The sequence below is a fragment of the Orycteropus afer genome, unplaced genomic scaffold (assembly GCF_000298275.1).
Source record: "Orycteropus afer afer isolate SDZICR_OR568_19922 unplaced genomic scaffold, OryAfe1.0 scaffold00374, whole genome shotgun sequence".
Taxonomy (NCBI): Eukaryota; Metazoa; Chordata; class Mammalia; order Tubulidentata; family Orycteropodidae; genus Orycteropus; species Orycteropus afer.
This window is the reverse complement of record NW_006921961.1, coordinates 1123790-1143148: the sequence shown is the minus strand read 5'-3', so window position 1 is coordinate 1143148 and position 19359 is coordinate 1123790. Positions and strand designations below refer to the sequence as shown.

The 19359-nt window shown below is 36.9% G+C and overlaps 1 protein-coding gene across 1 annotated transcript in view; it reads right to left on the bottom strand.

The window, feature by feature from the left end:
• Positions 1-19359, bottom strand: part of DNAH7 (dynein axonemal heavy chain 7) — a gene marked incomplete at its 5' end in the record, with an annotated part of 302031 nt that overhangs the window by 161696 nt on the left and 120976 nt on the right. The window contains 7 exons of the mRNA XM_007953149.2: positions 2284-2503; positions 4576-4702; positions 6667-6835; positions 7513-7668; positions 13727-13924; positions 16067-16291; positions 18942-19073. Of these exons, the coding sequence (XP_007951340.2) occupies positions 2284-2503; positions 4576-4702; positions 6667-6835; positions 7513-7668; positions 13727-13924; positions 16067-16291; positions 18942-19073 (1227 nt within the window). The remainder of the gene's footprint in view (positions 1-2283; positions 2504-4575; positions 4703-6666; positions 6836-7512; positions 7669-13726; positions 13925-16066; positions 16292-18941; positions 19074-19359) is intronic.

Below are 19359 nucleotides of genomic sequence, written 5' to 3'. Positions count from 1 at the left end.
GGTTCCCATAAAAATTATAGGCTAGAAAACCCCATAAAGATTATCGCCTAGAAAACCCTAAGGGGTAGTTCTACTCTGTCCTATAAGGTCTATATGAGTCAGAATTGACTCAGTGACAAACAGCAACAACAGCTAATGATGTTGAGCATCTTTTCATACATTTATTGTCTATTTGTACATTTTCTTTAGAGAAATGTCTATTTAATTCTTTGCCCAATCTTTAATTGATTACTTGTCTTTCATTGCTGAGTTGTAATAGTTTTTTAAAAATATTTATTGCAGATACTAAAACCTCATCAGATATATGATTTACAAATAGTTTTTCTAGTATGTGGGTTGTTGTTTCACTTTCTTGACAGTGTCCTTTGAAGCACAGTTTAAATTAAAAAAAATCCAATTAATTTTGTTCTTTGTTGCTTATGTGGAAAATACATGTTTAACAAGCAAACCAGGTAATATGCACACTAAAGATTAAGACCCTTTGAGAAATCAAAGGTAATGAAAAATAGTAAGTTACTTTCATATATTTTAAAGAACATTTACTGACACTATAGTAAGGCCTCTAATTTGATAAAAGCACCTGGAAAGGAAAAAGAGACCTAAATTGGTGTCTAACAGATATCAAACATTCAAGAAATTGTTCTTGGATGAATGGAAATAAATCCTAAATTACACTGTAAAGTTCAATCACTTTTAGGGATGGGGAGGGTTTTTTGTTTTTTTGTGTGTGGTGAAAATACAACAAAACACATTTATACTATATATCTATATCTAATCTATCTATCTATCTCTCTCTCTCTCTCTCTATATATATATATAAACACCATTAAGCTCTTTTTATATGCCCAGCATTGTTCTGGACATTAGCGATAAATTAACGGAAAACAATTCTTTGCCCACATGGATAGTGCATCCTGAGGGAGATAGACAATCAATACAATTAATTAATTACACAACATGTTAGAAGATAATAAGTGCGATGGAAGGCAGAAGAAGAAAGCAAGATAAGAAGGAGACACTTGAGAGGGGACTTTAAAGAGGTATAGATTTTATTTAAAATAGATTTTTTTTAAAAAATCAATTGGATCTTAATTTTTTTTTTACATCATCAATCAAAGGATACTGTTAAGAAAGTGAAACAACAACCCACATACTGGAAAAACTATTGTAAGACTTATAGACAAGGAGGGAATGTTCCAAGCAGAAGTAATATGAAGGGCGAAGTTCCTGAGGTGAGAGTATGCTAGATGTTTCCAAGAGTAAAATTCAGTAGGGGACAAAATGCCGCCTTCCTACACAATGCACTCCTTCAGCAACTCAATGGCATCTTCATTTTAGGCCCGCTCCCTCCCTACCTTTCTGCATATTTCTATTACCCATGTGGCCTATATATTTAAAGCCTGGATCCATATCCCAGGATATGGATCCTACTCAGGCAACCAAATAACTAGGACCATGTGGGACCTTGCTGCAACCAAAATTTCTGAGTGCTTTACTTGGGCACATATTTGAATGTGTGGGGATTTAGGAACTCAAATTGCCTATCTAACATATTAAAGCAAATCAGAAATTTGATTTTAAAAGCCTTTTTAAAAATCGTGTAACTTTAGTAGATGGTTTTAACCTAGGAACACACTCCCATTTTCCAGGTTTCTTCTTAATCACATTATTAAAGTTAAAATGTTTCCATTTTTAAGAAATTTTCCTCCTACTTTGCCATATTCTCTGCTCACTTTATAAATTTTAAACTATTATTTTGATGCATCATCTTTTTCTATCCACTTTCTCTCTTTCCCCCTCACACTCCATCAGTTTTCACAAGAAAATGTCCACCAACATACCTCTTCCCAAAGAGAACCTAATACATGTTTAGTTTCTATGCTCTCAAACTGAATAGTAAGACTTGTTTGATATGTGGTTCTTCTGGTATCTAGTAACACTACTACTAAGTAATATAAATAAATACTTTTACTCCTTTCAAAAGCAGCTCCCTGAAAAGTGCTCATCTTATAGTTTGCAGTCAAACTAATAAAAATTAAGTCACTCAAGGAAGACTGACCCAAAGTGATTCCTACTTTGAAATATTTTATAAATCAACAGAAATTCCTAAAAATGGGAGAGAAAGCATTTTGAACACTATGAAATATCTTAGTAATAAATATTTTTCAAAACCATCTTGATCATTGGTCTTCATAATGCCAAATAGATTGATGCAACTGAACAATATAAGTTGCTGACTCTTTGTTTCTTGCATAACCACATTTTTATAACATGCAATTTTACCTCATGAACCCAAAGACGTTTAATCACTTCTTTGGTTTCTGCTGTTTCTGGTCTTGACAAACACACACCCTGAATGACCCGGGAGAAATCACGGAGGTTGAACAAGTAGTGAGATTTAGCTGGAGTAGGCAAGAGATTCTTCATCGCTTCTTTATATAGAGTCATTGTACCATTGACAATTTGTGGGGTCAAATCTAGAAATTCTTCTGGAAATTTATAACTTAAAAAAATTTTTTAAAGGAAGAGAAGGAAAAATGTTAGCAAGGAGAATTATAAGAGATAAATGATATTTAGCATGACCAACATATTTAATTCTGAATACATTGAGTTGATTTATAAAATTGCCATTTCTTATCATCATGATGGCAATAGAGTGCTTGCTCCTTTAAAAGCAACATTCCATTCACTATTTTGTGTTCAAAGGAACACCATGGGATAACCAGGACCACTTCAATGGACTTGAAGCTACTTAAATAACTTAACAGAAGAACCAGCCAAGGAACTCAAATTGTCACCCCAGATCCGGTATAGACTAGACAAATGCTTCCCAACCTCCTTCACTCCCAGGCATTCTCAGATATGTAGAGAGAATCTTGACAAACACTCAAAGGGTGTTCAAAGAAAAATGAGAATGTAAAGAAAAATACAAAAGTTAAAAAAAAAAGGGTGGGGGGATAGAAAAAGAAAAAAGAGAGTTTAAAAGAAAGGTGAAATAAACAGCAAGCCAGGATAAAAAGGACAAAGGACATGGTTAGAGTTAAAAGATCATGAGAGTTAAAAGATCATGAGAGAAGAATATTCATTTGGAAAGACTGGCTCTTTGTTTAATTTCAGGCTTGATAAATGTGGTGGTTATGTTTGTGTGTCAACTTGGCTAGGCCTGGTTGAGTGGCTGGGCAGGTGAATGTAGTTCCCCATGATGAGACTGGTAATCAACTCCATGGTGGAATCTACTGTGAGCAGCTGAGTAGCTGCTTTGGGTATGTGGCCTGCTTCCCTTATATAAGCAGCAGCTTTGGGAACAGTTTCTGGCTTATGGCACACTTGGACCCTGCATGTAGATGTGTCATTGTTCAGCAGCCTGCCATGCTCTGCTGACCTTGGGACTTACGATGGACTTAAATTAATGGCCTGCCGTGTGGTTTGGTAACATCGGGACTGTACCTTTTTATTTGTCGGCCTTGAGTTTGTTAGCCTCAGCAGCCAGTAGCTGCCTGAGTAAAGAGATGCCTCTAGCTTCAGTGGGCCAGTGCCAAGAGGCAGAGCTGGACCTCAAGGTTGAGGGGCTATCACCCAGCACCTAGAGCCTGGCACTTTGAACTTGGACTTAAAGCCTCCCAATTGTAAGAGAATAAGCTCCTGTTTGTTAAGGCCATCCCATTGTGGTATAGTCCTGTCAGAGCGGCACTAGGTAACCAGAACAATAAGGAACTAGTTGTCCTCCTTTGACATCACTGGATAGGTCAGAGGATGACAATTTCCTGAGAATGGCTATCAGGGGCTGAGACCTGCACTGCCGAGGTCTGCTTGCCTCCGTGCCTCCCATGTACTTTGTTGAGTATCACTGCATATCCAGAGCTAGGGAGCAGCATTTCCCCAGGGCAAAGGCTCCAAAGGGGGCAGTGGTGGTTCATGTAGAAGTCTTGTCTTCCATGTGGGAGACGGGGCTTGATTCCAGTCAGTGCACCCCATGCTCAGCCACCACCAGGCTGTCAGTGGTGGCGTGTGTGTTGCTATGACTTTGAAAAGGTTTCAGTGGAGCTTCCAGACTAAGATGGACCATGAAGTCCTGGCAATCTACTTCCAAAAATCATAATGGTCCAATTCCCAACTGACCATGGGGATGGTGTAGAACTTGGCAACATTCTGTTCCACTGTGCACAGGGTCAGCGTGAGTTAAGGGCCGACTCGACAGCAGCTACTAAAAACAAAAACAACAACAACATAGGCTCCAAACCTGTACTTCTCAAACTTGGATATGGATATCTCAGCAGGACACAGAGCTCTGCTTGAGAGTATCAAAGTCACATGATAAATGTGGCATATATTTCCTGGAGTATCTGTTGTACTCAATAGTAAAATTTCAAAATATTATTAATTCAAACATGGCCATGCAATCAAAGGTTCTGCTTCCATCACTGGATACGGAGGAAGGGAAGAGAGCAGATTTACTGTTCCCTTCTCCCTGCCTAGGAACAGTGTCATGGAAGTTTGAGAAATACTACTTTCATTGATGTTTCCAGAAGATTTTATACTCTTTAATGAAAAAAAAAAAAAACTCAAATTACTTACCAGGTTTTTAAATGCCAATTTAATATTCTAGAGAAGATTGTATACATGGATTGATCACTAAACTCATTAATTGTTACAATATTGAAATGTCGCATGAATCGAGGAGTTATTGGATTTCGGCCACCACCTAAATATTAAAATGGATAACTCTTAGCAAAGTTATTAGTCTATACCGAGTATTTTCCTCAGTATTTTCAAGTATAAACAACTTGAAAGGTGGTCAGATTCACAGCACATAGAAGTCAAGAGAAATAAACTGTTTGGAAAACTCTGATCTCAACTCTGTTTTACCCTCAAACTTAGATGCTGCTTTTCTAGTTGAATTATCTGAATGAGTGAACCTAATCAGACATAATCTTGGGACAGGTCTACAGAACCAAAGGAAATCAGACCAGAGAGAAAGATCTAGTGCCCATGTTCTCCAAGGCTCATACCTTGACTGATCCCCAGCACAGTAACCTATAAACATCTTGCTTATCTTTTATGCAATATTAAGATAATCCTGATAAAATCAACTGACCAAATTTTAGGGTCATTTTCCATATGACCAAGGATCAACATTACCTGGGCATATAGCCTAATCCTTTCACCACATCTGACTTTCTCTAAGAATAGACTATGTAGTTCATGTGGCCCCCCTCACTGGCTGTCTACACTTTTTTTTTTAAAATTTGGGTATCATATCACTTTCATATTTCATTACATTTTCAAATATGAAGTTTAAACTGATTCACAATTTAACATATCATTTTACAAAATTAATATTATCATCTTTAAAATACATAGACAAATTGCATTTGCTTTTTAAAGGGATTGAGTCAGGAAATCTTTTATGAAGAAATGATTGTAAAAGTGGGTAACTGCTCAATGATATATTTTGCATAAATATATAGGTTATTGTTTGTTTACAGCTAGGCAAATATGTATTTTGTTTTGATTGCTAAATTATAAATTATTTCATACTGCTTCTGAACACATGTATAATGTGAAAACATAGAATAGTCTATAGGTTAGCCATCAGTCTATAGGTTAGAATGGTTATGTGTGTCTATGTATAAGCTTATAACAAACATGAATTTGTCTGAGTGACTTTAAGAAGATGGTGAAAGATTTTCAAAAGGAAGGATGAGAGATTATCTACTCCCAAGTCTGTGTTCAACCCTTCCTCCCAGAGAACATTCAGAAATTGTGGTATTTTTAGAAAATGGGGCCCAAGAGGAAAGAATACCTCATAAACTCAGCCTACTCCTCTGTCCAGTGCCAAAAAAGACAGGAAACAGTGGCCCATGAGTGCAAAAGACTGGCTTGGAGTGACAGAGGAAGGACAAAATAAAACTGAAGTCTAAGACCCAATGGCAATAAAGTCTTTCATTAAAAAAAAAAAAAAAAGTATTGTTGAAAGTGGCCCAGGGCACTCTCTAAAGTAGGAAAATGCATGCATGAATGAATGACTAGAATACCAGCATGAGATAAGGGAGAGAATAGTTAAAGATATCTAGTTAGTTGAATCAAGTATTTCAGATACTCTAGCATAAAAATCTTCCATACAGAGATTTCTTTGAATTTATATATACCTCTGGAAAAAATGTAAAGGATCTGTAAGGGCTAATATTTTAGCCATTTCCTATTTAAATTCCTCTCAACAGCCTGTCTATATCTAGACACTCACTAAAATGGGACTTGAGTGGGGTTGAGGAAAGACAAGCTCCAAACCAGGGACTGTTCAACTATTTCATCTGGTTAAAGCATTAAGGAATGAAACAGAGGGCAATGAGCAGTCCAGGGCATTAGGGTTCTCAGAGTTCTGGAAATGGGCTACAAAGTTCTGGAAGGTGAGGGAAAAAGACTTTGGAAGAGCTGGTGGAAGAGCAACCCCAACCAAAGCCACCCACTTTGCAGTGTTGACTATTTCTTAGTTCCGATAATGATTACTCCCTTAGGTCACAGTGTATACACAGAGAACACATACATAAAACATTTTAATTTAAATTGTATAATAGGGTTTCTCTTCTTTTCCCAGCTATCTCTTTAGATATACTAGAGTGACTGCTAATTTTTTTTTTTTAATAATTACAAATTCAGAAAATGTACCTGGAGGTCCCATAGCACACATGATTTGAATGTCCACTAATTTAATCATAGAACAATCTTTTAGGTCATACCAATTCCAGTGATCTAACCACTGTCGAAGTAACTCAATGGGAGGTTGAGCCCCATACACCTCCCGAGCAGGCATATTGACATCATCTACAAAGACCACCTGAGGATGAAAAGAGAAGAGGTATTGAAAAATGTTAACATCTTAGTGTCCTAATTTAACTACGAAAAAAATGTTGAGGTGCAAACAGACTGTCTTCTTGAAGAGTACATCTATGGTAAGTGACTGTTTCTTTTCCAGTCAAGAATATTCCTTAGTGTCATTTACTAAAACATTTACTTTTATAGGGAGACATTCCCATTACCAACCTATAGGCTTAGTTTAGGATTTATTAATCCTCTCATATAATGTGTTTGTTAATCTACTTGGTCTTTTTTTTTGGACAAATAAAAATTCAAATACGTTACTATAGATCGGAAAGATATGATTTTTAAATGATTATAACCTTTGAGTGGTGAGGGTAAGTCAACTGATAGCTGGGTTGTTCTAAGAACTATAAGAGCAAAAAAGAAAGGCACCGCTGAGTGAAAATGTGCAGTGAGAGAAGTAAGAAGATAAATTCCCAGGAGAGGATTCTACTTTCAGTTCAAAGGACAACTGCTCATTTGTAATGTCTAATTGTCTAGTGCAAGCACATATATAACCACAAATGTTAGGAAAAAGTTTTAATCAAAATGTATAATCTGGTTTCCTGTATTTGGTTCCCTTGTTTGGACTGTATCTGTGTACATGAATAGGCTCACTGTTATATTCTGTGTACAGAAACAGACAGCAATTACCATTCTCTTGCCGAAAGGAGGACCAAAAACTCCCTTTCTCCTTTTGTCCAATTTTGACATGATAATATTCTGAGTTTGAGCTGCTGTAGTTTGTGCTGAGAAGTTAATTATCAGAGGCTTGTAGATTTCCTTATTAAGTTGATTTAGAAGAAAATTCTACATAACAGGAAATAAAATAAGCCATAGTTGGAGTTATGTTTTGACATTTTAAACCAAACACTAAGCATTGTTGTTGACCGAATGACTGATTTAACCTTAGAGTGGCATAACCATGTAAAAACAGATGGAATCAACAGTAATAACAGTTACCATGTCAGTGAAGTGCCTGTATCTGCCCCAGCCCCAAGCATGTGGCTTCTCTGATATTCACAAGAACCATATGGAGTATGCATTCCTTCTTAATGTGAAGACTCTGAGACTCAGAGGTTAAAGTACCTGCCTAAGATCTCAGAGATGGGGCAGGAATCCGGACTATCACTTCTTTCTCGAATCAGTGTTCTTTTTAAACATACTTTTTTCTCTTTTTCTATTTATATACCAAGTCATCTGAGTCTAGGAAACTTAAACAATATGATGGCATTTTCAAAATGGAAGTCACTGAAAAGCAGATGAAATTACAAAATTCTTAAGATGCTGTGGGATAGGGATGAGGGGTATCAGAATTTCTTGAGGAGCTCTTCAAAATAAGCTTGTCTCTCCTGGCCCTTTCTTCTCCCCCTCAAAAACTCTGGATGTGCCATACCTCCTGGCCTTTTAAGGGACAACTTATTAGAAAATCTAAAATAAATCCCCTTTTCTTAATAAGTGCTATCACAACGGCAATGGGCTCAAGTATAGCAGGGATCGCGGAGCTGGCGCTGGACTGGTCGTGTTTTGTTCCGCTGTGCATAGGGTCGCTATGAGTCAGAGACAATTCGACGGCACCTAACAACAACAACTACTATCACATGCCCATGTGGGTAAGGGAGGGCAAAAGGTGAATGAGCTTCTGTGTGTTCCAAACTTTACTGTCACTAAATGCTTCCAGAATTCAGCCTCATTGTGTATGAAATACTAGATCATTAAACCAAATTACCAGGGGGTTACTATCTCATGCAAATTCTCTCTTCATAATGTGGCTGCGTGCTCAGCATTTCCATAATTAAGCAAATAAAAATTTTGAGAACACACTTTGAAATATTAACTTAAGTATCAAGGCAACACCTATGCTTTAAAAAATGAACCATGATGTCCCTATCATTAATTACATTCAGCAGACATGTCAGGAGTTACAGTTGTTGGGTGCCATCAAATCAGTTTAAACTCAGACAAAGTAGAAGTGCCCCAGAGGATTTTGTAGGCTGCCATCATCACGGAAGCAGATCTCCAGATCTTTCTTCTGTGAAGCTACCAGGTAGGTTGAACCATCAACCTTTCTGTCAACAGCCAAGTGCTTAACCATTGTGCCACAGGAGAAAAAAACAGGTGGGGAATATCAGGAAGGGAGAGTAAGAAGCTGGTCAGAGATTCTGGATGAAAGGCTAATTTTCACTCCTTTCATCAAATCCAAAAGTGACAGCTAGAAGAGCAAAAAGTAGAAATAAGTTTAGAATAAAAGTAGGAATATATTTTTCATGATTTTGTAATTAAAATACTTCTTTTCATAATTTCATAATTAAAATGTAAGTGATAATTTTTATTTTGTTGCAGTTTGAATTAAAGTTTACAGTGCAAATTAGTTTTCCATTAAAAAATGTATACATATTTTGTTTCATGACATTGATTGCAATCCCTTCAATATAACAGCACTCCTTCCACTTCCTCCCCAGGTTTTTCATTTCCATTTGGCTTTCTTTCCTGCCCCTTCTTGCTTTCAGAGCTTTGTTTCTGGGCAAATGTTGCCCTTTTGGACTATTTGGTTGATTCTACTGAGGAGTACATTGCTCCCAAGTGTTGTTCACTTTACAGGCCTATTTATTGTTTGACTGAAAGTTGATCACTGAAGGTGGGTTCAGTTCCAGCTTTGATGGTTGTCTAAGGGTACTCCAACAAATTGAAAATCTAGAGGAAATGGCCAAATTTCTAGAAACACACTACCTATCCAAACTAATACAATCTGAGGTAGAAAATTTGAACTGACACATAACAAAGGGAAAAATTGAACAGGTCATGAGAAAAACTCCTCACTAAAAAATGTCTTGCCCCAAAGGGCTTCACTGGAGAATTCTGGCAAACATTCAGAAGAGCTGACACCACTCCTACTCAAATTATTCTAGAATATAGAGAAGAATGGGACATTGCCAAATTCATTCTATATAGCGAGCATAGCCCTATTACCAAAACTAGGGAAAGAAAGACACCACTAAAAAAGCAATTATAGACCAATATTCCTCAATGGAGAGAGACTATAAGCATTCCTCTTGTGAATGGGAATCAGACAATAATGCCTGTGGTAGTTAAGTTTGTGTGTCAACTTGGCTGGGCCTGGTTGAGTGGCGGGGCAGCTGAATGTAGTATTTCCCACGATGAGACCAGTAAACAACTCCACGGTAGAATCTACTGTGAGCAGCTGAGTATCGGCCTTAGGGATGTGGTCTGCTTCCTGTATATAAGGAGAAGCCTTTGAGAATGGTCTCTAGCTTATGACACACTTGAACTTTGCATGTAGCCATGTCATTCACTGTTCAACAGCCTGCCATGCTCTGCTGACCTTGGGACTTTCAGTGGACTTGAATTCATGGCCTGCCATGTGGTTTGGTAACATTGGGACTGTGCCTTTTTACTTGTTAATCTTGGGCTTGTCAGTCTCAGCAGCCAACAGCTGTCTGAGTGAAGAAAAGCCTCTAGCTTCAGTGGACTGGGAGCAGGTGGCAGAGCTGAAGCCCAAGGTTGAGGGGCTTTCACCCAGTCCCTAGAGCCTGGCACTTTGAACTCAGACTTAAAGCCTCCAAACTGTAAGAGAACTCCTGTTTGTTAAGACCATCCCATCTGTGGTATATTCCTGTCAGAGCGGCACTAGGTAACCAAAACAATGCCTATCATCACCAATCCTATTCAATATTGTACTGAAAGTCCTACGTAGAGCAATAAGGCAAGAAAGGGAGATAAAGGCATCTGAATTGGCAAAGAGGAAGTAAAACTGTATTTATTTGAAGATGATATGATCCTATAAACAGAAAATCCCAGAGACTGAGCAAGAAAATTACTGGAACGAATTGAAATTTTCAGCAAAGTAGCAAGGTACAAGAAAAACAACAAAAATCAGTCTAATTCCTCCAAACTTAATGAAGAGAACTCTAAAAAAGGAAATCAGGAAAACAATACCATTTACAATAGCCACCCAAAAGATGACATACTTAGGAATAAATAAAATCTATCCAGAAATCCATAAAACCTATACAAAGAAAATTACAAAGCTCTGCTATAAGAAACCAAAGAGATCTACATAAATGGAAGAATATATGGTCATGGATAAGAAGACTTAACATTGTGAAAATGTTGATACTACCCAAAGGAATTTACAGATATAATCCAAATCCAGATTCCATCATCCTTCTTTAAAGGAATGGAAAAATTAATCACCAACTTTATATGAAAGGAAAGAGACCACAGATAAGCAAAGTACTACTAAAGAAGAACAAAGTAGGAGACGTTACACTTCCCAATCTCAAAACTGACCACACAGCCAGCCATGATAGTCAAAACGGCCTGGTACTGGAATAAAGACAAACCGTAGACCAATGTAACAGAATTGAGAACCCAGAAGTAAATCCATCCACCAAGGGACAGCTAATCTTCGACAAAGGGTTGAAAACCATTAAGTGGGGGATGATATAGTCTCTTTAACAAATGGTGTTGACAAAACTGTATAGCCATTTGCAGAAGAATGAAACAGGATCCATATCTCACACTACACACAAAAAACTAACTTAGGATGGATCAAAGACCTCGATGTAAAACATAAAAGTATAAAGGTTATCAAAAACTGTATAGGGACAAACTTGGGGCCCCTAATACCTGGTATAAATACACTATCAAACATAACTAAAAATCCACAAACAGCAGAAGATGAATTAGATGATCAGACCTCCTAAAAATCAGAACACTTATGTGTGTCAAAATACTTCATGAAAAGATTAATAACAAGAGACTTTTTTCCCCCACAGATTGGGGGAAAAACGTTCTGGCAATGATATATAAGGGACTAATTTCTAAAATTTATAGAAGCATCAACACCTCCACAACAACAACAAAATAATCCAATCAAAAGTGGGCAGAGTGTGTGAACAGACACTTCACCAAAGAAGACATTCAGGATGCCAACAAACACATGAAGAAATTCTCACAATTCTTAGCCATCAGATAGATGTAAATCACAACATGAGATACCATTTCACCCCAGCATTGACAGCAAAGTTCAAAAAAACATAAAACAACAAAGGAGGCTGGTGAGGGTGTAGACAGACTGGAACCCTTGAACACTGCTGACAGGATTGTAAAATGGTACGATCATTGTTGAAAATGGTATTGCACTTCCTTAAAAAGTTGGAAATAGAAATAACAGATAATTGAGCAATCCTTTGACAAGGGATTAATCTAGGCATATAACCTAGAGAAATAAGAGCCATGACACAAATAGACATATGGACATCCATGTTCGTTGCTGCACTATTCACAATACCAAAAAGACAGAAGAAACAACCTAAATGTCCACCAACGGATGAATGGACAAACTACGTACATACACACAATGGAATACTATGCAATGTAAAAGAATAATGATGAATCTGTGAAATGCTCATGACATGGATGAACCTGGAGGACACTATGCTTAGCGAAATCAGTCACAAAAGGCCAAACATTGTATGAGACACCACTATTACAAAAAGTCAAGAAAAGGTTTTCTCCCAAAAAGAAACATTCTTTGCTAGTTACCAGGGATAGGAGGGGGAAAGAGGGTAAATCACTAACTAGAGGGCAGACACACATTAATGAGGGTGAAGGCGAAGGCAACGCATAATAAAGGGGAGGTCAGCACAAAATGATCAAGGCAAAGGAAGACTGGGAGGAGCAAAAGAGTTAAAGGCAACAAAAGTTAGTACTATTAAAGTCACAATCCTGCAATAAGAGAAATAAAAATAAACTACAAAAGGCAGGTACGTGGATACACATGCATGCGGAACAGGTGTGACAAGGTGAATGGGGCTATACCCATGAATATATATATATAGGTTTGACAGAGGACATTTCTATATATGTATTTACATAAGTTGAAATATATCCATGAATATAACAGAGCACATAAGGGACAAAGTTATGAACACTTCTTAGCCATAACCAAAGACCTTGAAGGAATAGTTGCTGGGCCTGGGGGCTCAGTGGACAGCAAGGTCAACTGGCCTAACAGTCCCCAAACAGAATGTTCTACATCCAACTTTGGTGAGCAGTGACTGGGTCTTAAAAGCTTAAGAGCAGCCATTGAAGGTGCAACAGTGGGTCTCTCCTCATCCAGCACAAAGAAGAGTGAAGAAAATTAAAGCACGTGGAAACAATTAGTCCAAAGAACTAATGGAATACCCAAACCTCAGCCTCCGTGACCCTGAGACCAGAAGAACTAGAAGCTGCCAAAATACCACTACCAACTGCTCTGAACGGGATAACATTAGAAGGTCTAAGAGAGAGTGGGAGAAAAATATAGAACAAAACTCAAAATCATAAAAAAGACTAAGCTCACTGGTCAGATAGAGATTGATGGAACTCCTGAGACTTTAGTAACCTTTCAAGCCTGGAACTGAACTCAGTCCCATGGCTCATCTTTCAACCAAACAATAGACAGGTCTATAAAGTGAACAGTAATACCAGGAAGGTACACACTCCTTAGAACAATCAATCATTCATGATCAAAAGGGCAGCATTTGGCCAAGGACAAATCTCAGAAGGGAGGAAGGGACAGGAAAGAGGGAGGAATGGAAACAAGAAACACAGGGAGGAAGCTGGATGCGTGATGTTATATTGCAGGGACTGCAATCAACTGCATGAATCCAAATGTGTATGAATTGTTGAATGGAAAGCTGATTTGCTCTGTAAACTTTCACCTAAATCACAATTAAAAGGTTTTTTTTTAAAGTATATGTACATATATTAATGATTTAAGCCTTCTATTTCAGGGCATTTTCCAGTACCATTCTCATAAATATTATGTACATTTTAATATGTAGATTTTTACAATACTCACAATAATATAAACACTCTTTCCAGTTCCCGTTGGTCCTACAAATATTGAAGGCTTTTGATGTGTGGTCAATAATTCCATTAATGCAGAGCATCGAATTGTGTCCAGTGTTGGTACGATGATCTCATTAAACATCACATCTTTAGGAATTGGAGGAGCGTCTTCTAATTTCTTTACCCATGGCTCCCATCTTCCTACTCCCTGTTTATAAAAAGTAGTCAAACACTGAATGCTATAAATTACTTTTAAAACCTGTATTGCTTTGATTGTAGAAGAAATTAAGACTGATAAGTCCTAATAATTATATATTTGTTTTTATCCTTTTAAACACTTCACTCTGAGTTTGAAAGTTAAATTGTTATATGTTAACCAAGGAAAAAGTAGGGTTTTAGATGAATAAAATAAAATGGTAATACTGTGACATTTTCAATGCCACTGCTTATTTCAAACCAAAGATCAATTATTTAGGCCAAATGTTAAGTTCTTTAATGATAATAAGATAATTAGACTAATCAATGGGCTGAATTAAACAGTAAGGAATTTTATTCAGTAAATGTTAACCAACATAAAATTATTTTTCCCTAGAACACCAGCTATATATTGGTGATTTATATAATACTATTTACAATATCATCTTTTAATTTCAGGTAAGTTCTTAATATAAAATAATTATTATGAATTACCAATATGCTGTATCTTTATATCCAATTAGCATCCAATAGCAAACTAAAATGTCAATTTTCTATGACCATTTTTATAACAAATATTTTCAAAAACAGACCATGTTAACACTTTCTCCTTAGAAAAACACTAACATCCCTTTCATTCTTGCAAAAATAAATCCAAGTTCCCGAGTATTCAAAGCCCATCAGAATTCAGATCCATCCTTCCTTCCCATCATCATGTACCCTATACCTAGCCCTACTTATGGACTTGCGGGTCCCAAATATGCTCCTGGCCCCTTGATGGATGATTGTCCCTCCCTAGAATGTTACTTGACTCTCATCTGAAGAGGTTATGAACTCATTGATGCCAGTATTGTGCTTTATTCACTCTTCAATCCCCTAACACAGTGACATGCATGTACGTTGGATATTTTGAGGTGACTGAATTCACATCAGTCTGAAAATCTTATTTCAGACTGGAAATATTTCTGGAACCAGTGGAGAAGTAAGGATTGCTAAATAGAGAACCCAGAATGTACAGTCACTTAGAGACCGTGTGATCCTAGGAAAATCACTCAGTATCTCTATGCATAAATTTCCTCAACAGTAAAATCTGCAAAACAATCCCATCATTCCTATTTTACTGAAGTGTTAGAAAAGGAAATAGAGATGATTATGGAAAAGCTTAATAAATTTTAAAATGCTCTGGAAATGTAGGGTATTATTAGTAATTTAAGATAAAATAAAATGAACAAAAATAAAAAGATAACATCTTGTGTTGGGAAGGGTGAAGAATCCCTTCTGATGGGGGCTTGGTAATACATCTCAAGAACCACACAAATTAGGAAATTTTATAATTCCTTTTTTAGGAATATCTCTTAAGGAAATAATCAGATATGCACACAATGACTTGTGTTCAAGGATATTCACCAAAGCAGTACGTACACAAGTGAAAAACTAAAAACAACAAAAACAATCCAAATGCCCAAATGTAGGAAACTGATGAGATTATAACCCACCCGTATGGAATACAGGGAGTCTGTAAAAATTAAGAAATGGAAAATATCCTCTTTATTAAGTGAAAAAGAAAAAGATAAAACTACCCATTTGGGACATGGTGTGATGCCAATTTTACTGAAATCTATATATATTTAAACAACGTATATCCCTAAACTCTCTTTTCAGTAGAATACTTGTGGGAGCTGTTAGACATAAACAAACATGCAACCAGGCTTTATTATCCAATCAGTTTAGGAAATGCTGAACTAACATTATACCAGCAGCTTTCCTGCAGTACTTCTTACTATGTATAATATACTAACGTATATCATGAATCTCCAAGAAGAGTCTGAATATTACATGCCTGGTGCTGGGGTAGATATGTTAATGAATAATTTTATTTACTGAGTGCAACTGCTCCATGAGGTACTATCATACATTTTATCAATAAGAGAACAAGTTCAGAGCAATTAAATAACTTGCCCAAGTTTACACAACAAGAAAGTAGCTTTGCTAGGACTCGAACTCAGGTGTCTTCAAAATCTACACTTCGCTCTATTCCAGGCTGTCTCTTAAGGTAAACAGTGATGAAGAAAGTGGCCCAGAGCCACATGCTATGTGAGTCTCAGAAGGGACTCTGTCAGGTTGGCAGCTAACATTCTTACTTCAGAACTCTTACCTCACAGACAAATTGATAATCATAAATTGTTCCTTTCTCAGGAAATGGGACAGTTAGTGCCTTGGAGGGCATTTGGTCAGCACCACTCAGTAATTTAAACCTATTTCGAGTTAAGTCTGTAATTGGACCTTCCATTAGTTCTCGAAGAATCTTACTAAATTTCAACCGATCATCATCTTTACAAGAAGCACCAACAGACCAGATCAATGAAAACAAAAAAATGCCCTGCAATGGAGAGATGAGAAAAAGATGAAGTGCAGTTAAAGAATAACATTAATTTATCCTGAAGCTTAAATCAGATCTGAAAGACTATTTTATCTGAAAGGAAATACATGTGCTAATATGAAACCAAAAGTTGGTTATCTCAGGATTTTATAAAATTAAGTGTTTTGTTTTTTTTTTTCAAATTACATCTTATAAAATCTTAATGTCAGAGAAGATAATACAATGCAGAGCGTAATGCTAGCCAGAGAGAAAACTTTAGAATGATTAATGTAGTAAAACATTAGATATTTTAAATTTATAGCAGGAGCTGGACACTGAGAAAAAGAAATTGAGATAATTTTTTAATTAAGCTATAAAAGAATACTTTAGTAAGGTATAAATGAAAAACAAAGAAATCAAACCCAAACCCACTGTAGTCTACTCAGTTCTGACACATAGTGACCCCATACAAACCCAAACCCACTGCCATCGAGTTGATTCTGACTCATAGCGACCTCCATTGGGCTTCCAAGGTGGCAAATCTTTTTTTTTTTTTTTAGGATTTGGGTGAAGATTTACAGAGTAAATTCACTTTTCATACAGCAGTTCACATATACTTTGTCTCATGTCATTGACCAAAATTTACAATGCAGCAGCTCCCCTCCCACTTCCTCCCCATAGTTACCTCCTCCCAGTGTCCATCCCTTCATACTCTTCTGCACCCTGAGCTATCTCCCTGTGCATAAGCAGCCCTTCCTTCTCCCATGATTGTTCTCTCCAGGTCGTGTGTCTACTTGAGGTAAATGTTTAACTCACATGCCTGTACTTTGTTTGGCTGGAAACCACAGTTGTGGGTTCAATTCCAGACCTGAAGGGCAGCTAGGGGCTATAGTCTCAGTGGTTACACCAGGCTCTATTGGACCAGCAAACCTGGTCCCCACCAAGGTGGCAAATCTTTATGGAAGTAGATTGCCTGGTCTTCCTTCTGCACAAGACAGAGTAAAACTGCCCCACAGGATTTCCAATCAACTCATAATACACATGTTTTAATGAAGCAGATTTTGATAGTGTTTTATTTGAAAGTAGAACAGATTCATACTCTTTTATTTGCCTCTACTGATTTTATAATTAAAACTGCATTCCTCCAAGAAAAAGATCCTAGGTTTCTTCTCACCAGACTTAGTCAGAAAGGGCAAGTAGAAGATAAGACCCACCAGTAGGTGAAAAAATGTGTTTGTTTGATTTAAAATCAAATCTCTTTTTTATGCTGAAGCTAATGAATCCTGACTATGCTCATAAAAGTCCTACACTCTACTTAGACCTTATTCATCTATTCCTAGTTATTCACAGACTGTTTCTCTCTGGAAATTATTTAAAACTAAATAAAACATTATTTCATAAAATGAAACCTACAAGAATACACACTGACGTTAGTAGTAGTACCACTACTAGTGTTTTTCTTAAAGAATATTCAAGCTCGGTTGCTATTTTCATTTCTATTTTTAAAATCTGTTTAATGAATGTGTATTTTCTTAATTTCCTTAATATAAATATATAAATAACATTAATATCAATATAATAATTAATATACTGATTCTATATTAATATAGGTGTTCTGGTGGTGCAGTGGTTAAAGCACTCATCTGCGAACCAAAAGGCCAGCAGTTTGAACCCACCAACCGCTCTGCAGGAGAAAGATGAGGCAGTCTGTTACTGTAAAGATTTACTGTCTTAGAAACCCTATAGGGCAATTCTACTCTGTTATATAGGGTCCTTTGGAGTTGGAATCAACTCATTGGCAGTGGATTTTTTGGTTTATACTATTATAATAATGCTTTATATTATATAGTTTGTTGTTGGTTTGTGTCATCGAATCCATTTCAACTCATAGAGACCCTATATGACAGAACAGTACTGTCCCATAGGGTTTTCTAGGCTGTAAAAGGAGCAGATTGTCAGGTGTTCTCTCCCACAGAGTTGCTGGTAAGTTCAAACCATCGACCTTTTGGTTAACAGCCTAGCACTTAACCATTGTGCCACCAGAGCTCCTTATATGAGTATATAATTATATATGGTGGTGTAGTGCCTAAGGCATTTGACTGCTAACCAGAAGGCTCATGGTTCAAGCCCACCAGTCACTCCTCAGAAGGAAGATTGGGCAATCTACTTCCATAGAGATACCACCTCAGAAACCCAAGGAAGGGTCGCTATATGTCAGAAACAACTCAACAGCAGTGAGTTTGGTTTCTTTGGTATATAATAATTTATATATAATTTTTTTTTTTTTTTTAATTTCTCTCTCACAAGAAAGGGAAGAAAAAATTGAGGAAAAAAATAGTAAATTAGGATGAGAATGGAGGGAGGTGAATCTCATAAAAAATTGGTCATTGACATTTTGGGGATCAATCATTGCTGAGGGTGGTCAAATGACCCAAGATTTAGCTGCACACTTGAGGTGATCACTGGGCTCCACCCAAACCTCATGGTGCAATGGAACTGCCAGATGAGGAATCCCCCACTAGTATCTAGTATGTTGAGTCTAGCTTTTTCTCACTGTTCAGCTACAACCTATTCCCTGCTTCCAATTTCAAGTTCATTAATTAGGAAGCTTTGGAAAAGCAGTAGATGGCTGTTGGTCTTACTGCAAAACACAAAGGGCAATGGACCTTACCTCAAGTAAAGAGTAAACTTCTCGATCATTTCTCTCCCTTACTTTTCCTTCATCAGCAAAATCATCCATAAAACAGTCTATTAGATTCATTAAGGATCGGACTAAGTTCGTGTCTGAAGTAGGAGATAATTCCTGAAACATCACAAAGAAAAGTCTATAATACAAACTACTTTAAGTTAGAAACTCATTAAAATAGCATCAGCTAATACAGAACTCATTTAATTCTAGCAGTCATAGCATATATGAAAAGGTACTATTATTATAAGTCTGGCTTTATAGGTGGGAAGACTGAGGCATAAATTAATTTCCTAGCTTAGACATGGAAGCAGTGGATATTATATCCAGGTAATCTGAGCTCCTTAACCATTCTTTTGTGTTGGGTCCCAAGTTTTAAAAATTTACCACTATATGTTTGGTT